Source organism: Daktulosphaira vitifoliae, unplaced genomic scaffold (assembly GCF_025091365.1).
Source record: "Daktulosphaira vitifoliae isolate Bord-2020 unplaced genomic scaffold, ASM2509136v1 Scaffold_3, whole genome shotgun sequence".
Lineage (NCBI taxonomy): Eukaryota > Metazoa > Arthropoda > Insecta > Hemiptera > Phylloxeridae > Daktulosphaira > Daktulosphaira vitifoliae.
In genome coordinates this window covers 13,748,359-13,755,550 of record NW_026099574.1, presented here as the reverse complement: position 1 = coordinate 13,755,550, position 7,192 = coordinate 13,748,359, and the positions used below count along the sequence as shown (strand labels likewise).

At 30.5% G+C, this 7,192-nt stretch overlaps 1 protein-coding gene across 2 annotated transcripts in view; it reads left to right on the top strand.

The window, feature by feature from the left end:
- The first annotated feature begins 5,570 nt into the window (after positions 1 to 5,570).
- The window catches only part of LOC126902759 (uncharacterized), a 62,064-nt gene continuing 60,442 nt past the window's right edge, over positions 5,571 to 7,192 (top strand). Inside the window, exon 1 of one of the 2 annotated variants that reach the window (XM_050680369.1) lies at positions 5,571 to 5,880. In XM_050680369.1, coding sequence (XP_050536326.1) covers positions 5,782 to 5,880 — 99 coding nt within the window. In that variant the 5' untranslated portion in view covers positions 5,571 to 5,781. The remainder of the gene's footprint in view (positions 5,881 to 7,192) is intronic. The other variant, XM_050680368.1, reaches the window with a different exon arrangement.

The following is a 7,192-nucleotide window of genomic DNA, read 5'->3' as shown; positions in this document are numbered from 1 at the left end:
CAAATCATTAGATTTAATATTTGTAACAAAAAACTCTACTCGTGTTAATAAATCTGAAGACAATTTAGCTTTCTTAGATAAACATCACCTAGCACTAAATATTTACTCTAGTATTTCTATAAATCCTAAACAGTCTATTGATAATGATAAAAAATATAATTTTAAGAGAGCTAATTATGAACTTTTATCAATTATGTTAAATAACTTATTTTGGTCATATTTATATGAATGTAGTGACATAAAAATTATATATAAAATTACATGTAAATACAACGGCTGGTCCTGACCTAGTCCCTGAGATTTTTTTAGGATTTATTTTAGAAATTTATAAATTATAAACGTTGTCAATTATACATGAGACACGCTGTATATATGTTAATAAATATATTTTTTAAGTATTTTAAATCATACGGGAATTTGAGTGCTAAATTTCAAATAATTTTATAAGCAATATTATTTGATTAATAGTCTTTTCTTGAAAAGTACAATATTATATTCAAAGATATTTTGTCATTATTTGCATTATAACCATTTGTGATATATATTTTCTTAAGTATTATTTTTAATAATAATTTTTTTAAAAAATATATCATCACTAAAAAAAAGACTCATTTTATTAAATGTTTAATCTAAATTGGATAAAAATTTTAATTCCTAAATTTTTTTATTGTACTTCAAAAAAAAAAAAAAATTAAAAAATTGACAATTGTCATCTTATTTTATTAATAAACGGCATTAATGACCAAAATTTAGGACCACGTTGAGGGAGGAATGAGAGTATTATGATACCATATTAATTTAAAATATTTATTCTTTTATGATGATTTATAAAAAATTTATGAGTGTTATCTGCAGGAAAATTTGTCTTTCTGTTATATATTTTGAGTAATCAACATGTCGTTTATGATAATTCTATATTTTAAACTAACAGTACTATAATAATAATAGAATAATATAATTTGTTTTCATTTCAACTATTATTTTAGTTATTGATTCAGAATTCATTATAATGTATATTTAAAAAAAAAAACACATAAATTATCTTTTAAAAAACAATAAAATTCTATTGCATATCCATTACGTGTTGCTTCATTAAGTCTATGTCGTTTTTAATAAATGACAACTTGATATTAATCCTGGAAATTATTTTAGTTAACTGATATTAATCAGCAATAATAGAAAGTATTATAGTTTGAGTTATGTAGGTTTTTAAAGAACGTCTATAAAAACATACCTTTACTTTTTCTACACCTTATAACAATGTGATATTAACGACCCAATAAGGAAGCAGTTTATTAAAAATAATTATGCTTTTTTTCTAACGGCCTTTTAACTTGAAGCAACTGTAACTGCTTTGAAAAAAAAAAATTTAAACGAACATTTTTTTTTTATTGAATAAATTTGAAGATATAAAAAAAGTTGAAGTTGCAATTTGAAAAATCGATACGAGTTTAGAATATATATTATATAATAGTATATATTAATGGCGATTTTGGCGAAAACGTTGCGATACCGTTCTTCGTGGCGATGTGTCCGTCCACTAGTTTAACCGCGTCAGAGTGTCCTCTATAAACAATTCCGTATTTATGAGCAATTACCGGTTTTACATACGATTTATGCGCCTATGAGTCGAGTAAAGCTGTGACAAAGCCAGTTTCGAATTCTAACTCGACCGCTGGAGTAGTAATTCTAAGCGGCCATTTTTCGGGTGGTTTACGGTTCGAACGGGGGGCAGCTGGTTCTTAACCGCGCTGCTCGAAAAAATTTCTAACACCTGACTCGTGCAATTGTCGGTCGTGTCGGCAGTGTGCTCGAACTCCGATACCTTGATTATATCCGAATTTACCGCGGCTTACCCTCCATTCCGATAAGAGGGGTGCGGTGCCGAAATATTGCCAAGATCGTTGGCGGCATGTAAATCGTAAGGGCCGTTAGATTCGGTGTTCTGCGCGACTGTCGTGATGCGTAGTATGTTTTCACCTGATAAAAATTGCGTAGCGACAGGGCGCATTTTAAATGAAACGTCGTTTAAAACGTTGCGCCCTGTTTGGATCTGTTTTTGGCTGGGGGGTGGACTAATTCTCTCTTAGCCGATTGCCGTTTTCCGATACCGACGGTCTCTTTGGGCATTGGCGATACCAGTGTCGCTCGCCGCAATATCGGCACGAAGTCGGCGGTGCGTCCGCGTTCGCATAACCCGCTCGCTGGTTGAGCGGTTTGCCACGGAGGCAGTTCGGCTGGCTGTCGGGACGCTGGTAGAGCGTTAACCGTATCATATCGCGGTAATCGTCCCGTAAAAGCCCCGTTAACTGTTGCACAAGTTGTTGTTCTGGTAACCCACAACTTACTCGCGCGGCCAAACGTTGTTTATGAATAATAAACTCGGTTAACGTTTGTCGGGGGCCCTATCGCGACAGTCCATCTCAAGCGCTGTCCGGATGTCGATATTGTCAAACTACTCGAGTTATTCGGACCTAAATTCCGTCCATGGCATATTATTTAGTTTTATAGCTCACTCAACCAATAACCTGCCCTGTAGTTCAAAAACGGACAACGATGTTCACCCACGTGGTATACAGCTCTGACTGATCCTCTAGATCCTCCGCTCTGTCTAGAAACTCCCGTGGGTTCTCTTCATTTCTCCCGTAATATTCAGGCAAGCAGGCGCGTACGGTGCGCAGGTCTTGGTAAGGTACCAATACAGACCGCCAGCTGCGGGTAGGCGACAAATCATTAAAAGACCGACGACCGTCGGTTGTGCTGAATTGCTCCCCTCCCCATGGATCGCGCGTAAACAAGAAATCGGTCGGCTCGTTCTCATATGTATGAGTGCGCGGATAACCAACCCGTGCTACACATTCGTGGTAGCGACGCGCGTGTTGCTTGTACATACGAACGTCTCAGGTTGTGGGCTTCTTGTGCTTCGATGTCCGTTTCAAGAAAGAAAAAAAAACAACAGAATAAAAGTATCGTGACAAATCCAACGCATGGGTAAGGGTAAAATGGACATGTCACCAACGTCAATGGGACTCCTCTACATAAATGTAGAGGACCCATTGAGTTGTTCGTCGTGTCCACTCTGACCACACCCGAGGACCTGTCAGCTCACGAATGGTGAAAGAAGAAAAACTAAGGAACAGAAAGGATTGACCATACAGCCTAATTTCATTCCATGGTGACAATTTATATAGTCATTAACTAAATAAAAAAAATATGACGAAATAGTCAGCTGATTCATAAATAAACAATATATTAATTTATATATGCACACTGTGCAAAACAAAATACATAAAAAACAAAATATACCACATTACAATAGGATGTTGAGATGTCCAAGACGCAAGTGTATGATGTTGATGCCATTTTGATGGTCAAGCCAAATTAAAAATTACTCGTCCATAAAGGATTCGTAAAATCCAACGTCACAATAAAAAATTGATTAGATGATGATTCCAGTCGAAGAAGAAACAGAGAATGATGATGATAGAGAAATTTTTTTTTTTTTGAACGTAACTCTACTTTCCTAAACCGGCTCGATAACACATGGGAAAGGGTATGTGCCAGTGTGATCATTATAATGTGGTATAAAATGATGTGTACGAGGATCACAGGTGGTAAGGAAAATTACTTGTACAGTGAATAATCATGTGTATATATGTAACACTGACCCTACAGATATACGCCACTCACTGTTTGAATATAACCTGTGACCTTATACTCATGATAATTTTATTATGTTACACATTATAAAGCTGTAATTTACGATTATATAAAACTGTAAATATTTACGGAACATTTTCACAAGTTAGTTTTTGTAAAAAAGTTACTATTTTAAATTCCCCCCTGTGAGTAGAATAAAAACCTAAGATTTCAATATAAAAAAGTATTATTTTGTTTTTGTTAATATTTCAATAAATTATGGTAGTTTTAAATACAAAAAACACACGATTGGAGCCGATTTTTTTTTCCAAATATTACATTTTTTGTTTAATTTCGGTGGCAATTTACTCATAGACAATAAGATGTAGGAACAAATTTTTTTTCATAGTACATGACATAAGCTTTCATTTGGTATATGTTTAAAGGACGCAGTATTTCCGGAATATTTTCAAAAATTAAGTTAAAAAAGTTAGTTTTTGTGAAGAAGTTGATATTTGAAATCCCCCCCCAGTGAGAAGGTTAAGCGTAAGATTTTCAAAAAAATGATATCAAATAAAGAGGAAATATCCAAGGGTTTAATATAAAAAAAAATTATGTTGATTTGTTGATTTTTGAAAAAAGGTATGAAAGTTTTAAGAAAAAAAAGTGAAAAAAATGACAAAATTTACCGATTTTAAAAATTGTAATTTATTTGGATATTCCCCCCATTTGCGGGGAACGAGGGAAATTTTTTCAATTTTTGAGGGTAATGTCCTCGACAAGATACGATTTGTGATCTTTTGATGTATCGTTGAAAGAAATCGCTTTGGCGAGAGCTGAGAAAAAGTAGTAACAGACACAAAAAAAAAAAATAAATAAAAAAAAACATATCATAGTAAAATGAATACCTTCTCAGCTTCGCATCGAAGCTAAAAAAAGTATGTCAGTTGAATGGGGTATATACTGGGTGATTCATTTAAAATAAGACATTCATTTTCTCGGTAACTATTGAAAATTTTTAATTTTTGGTAAGGAAAATATTGTTTAATTCAAAAAACTCTATAATAACATGTAGAGTTTTGAACCATTCAAGGTTAAAAAACATTAACTTGAATTTTCTAAAATGGGAACCTCTATTTTGAATTTGCTATTATGATTTAAAATAAAAATACAAACAACTTAGCTCTCTTTTTTTCCGATCAACCGTTTGTCTGTTACAGCTTGATAAAGTTAAAAGATTTTGGACTTAATTTCTATTACAATTTTATACAATATATATATAAATATTGTACATTTTAGCTTGGATGCGAAGCTGAGAAGGTATTGGTTTTACTAAGATGTGTTTTTTTTTGTGTCTGTTACCACTTTTTCTCAGCTCTCACCGAACCGATTTCTTTCAATGATACGTCAAAAGATCACAAATCGTATCTAGTCGAAGACATTACCCTCAAAAATTGAAAAAAATCCCCTCGTTCCCCGTAAATGGGGGAAATCTCCGAAAAAATTACAAATTTAGAAATCGCTAATTTTCGAAATTTTTTCAATTTTTTTTCCTTAAAACAAAAGGTAAAACAATACGCCGTAAAACAACGATATGTCTTTCTAACAAAAAATATGTTATAAGTGTGATTCAAATCAAACTCATGTGTTTGTCGTATTTTATCGTAATTAATTATTTTCAAAAATATTTCTATTTAAAGTTCGCAAACATTACTAATAGTTTTTAAGTCAAGAAGACCACTTTGTACAAGTGTCAACTTGCTTCGCACTTCCCTATTAATAAAATTGGAACATTTTAAAGACAAATTATTCATGGTTAAAATTGAAAGTTTTATCTGTATTTATTTAAAAACAAGTGTTATTTCATTCAATAATTTGGAATAATTTTTACTAACGTCATCATATGTAAACATGTCAATTATATTTTATTAAAACAAGTGAAATACTAAACGCTTACAATTAAAATATGGGATTTTAAAAAATAGATTGATATTTATCATATTTTAGATTATTTAAAATTGGTCTTTATAAACGAAATCAATTTAATAATAAAAATTATTTTTCGTGTTTAGCTCATATTATTAAAATTAAATTGACAGTCCTAAACTTTCATTTCTGCTGCAATTATAATAATCATTGAAAATGGGTTTCTACTATTATTTTGGAATATTTCTTTATTCTGTGTGTGTATTTATCACATTTACGAATTCAGCTGGAACGTCAAGTAACAATGAACCAAAAGTATTTATAATTACTATTATTATTACTTTTATTTTTAGTAGCTCAAGTACTTTCTTTATACACATAATAATCATTGAAAATCTGCTTCAAAAATATTATTTTCTTGTTAAGGGTAACATTGTTATGGTAACATTAAAATATATTTAGTAATTTTTCGGTAATATAAATTCGCAATATTAACAAATTAGCATGTTGTTTTATTAATTAGTTAATTTGTGCATGTTATTTGTTTAAAATTAATAGTGGCTTTTAAATTTTAATTCTTATTTCAATTGTCTCATTCATTACATATTAGGGTGGTCCTTAATTGACCAACTTTAAAAAATTGAATATGTTTAAAAATACACAACTAAAAAAAATGTTAATATGATTCTTTTTATAATACTGAAATTTAAGCGTAAATTTTTAAAGTAAAAAAATCACTTAATTTTTGTAAAAAAACCAAAAATTATTTCACTATATCCATGTTTTTCTAAGTAGTTTTTAATTTGTTACTCAAAATAATTTTTAAATAAATTATTTTCAAATGCTGCGTTAAAAAAAAAAATTTGGAAACTGAAACAAAGTTTTTCCAGTGGTTGGGATTTGAACCTCATTTACCTCACCACCATGACGAGAGCTTTCCCATTGCGCTACCTGGTAAGCGAGGATACCTAGTAAAATTTTAGTTACTTAATTTGTTCAAAACACAATTAATTTTTTTTAATAATAATCTTTAAGTAAAATTATTATAATACTAAAAAATAGTTAGAACTTTTTCTTATTTTAAAATAAATTGTTTTCAATTATATTTTTGTTAATAATATTTATTAATAACTTTTGTTTATAAATAAATGAACTCAAATGATTATTTTTATGAGTTCATCTTGTATTTCATACCCTAAATAATGAACATGGGTTTCTTTATTTCTAATTCGATTTACATGTTCCAGTATAACAGAATCGAATTTGGCCAACATTTCTGTCACACTGATAAATTTTCCATTACTCTTAGTATACAGTACGTCCGAAGAATCTCTAAAAGAATCATTATTTGAAGCTAAAAATTTAATAATTGATAAAATTTGAATAAGTACATTTTTCCAGAGATTTTGTTCTTTTTCGATTAAAGCTTGATGTTTTTTATCGATTGTTTCATTCATTTCTATTCTAGTTTTTAATTCGAACCAAGACTTTATAGACTGAATGTGGTGTTGCGATCTTTCATGAGATATTGACTTGTCTGACATATGTCTCCAGTCACTTATACCTACTGTTGCCAAATCACTGTGGCATTTTTCATTTATAAAAATTTTACGCAATCTTTTATTGA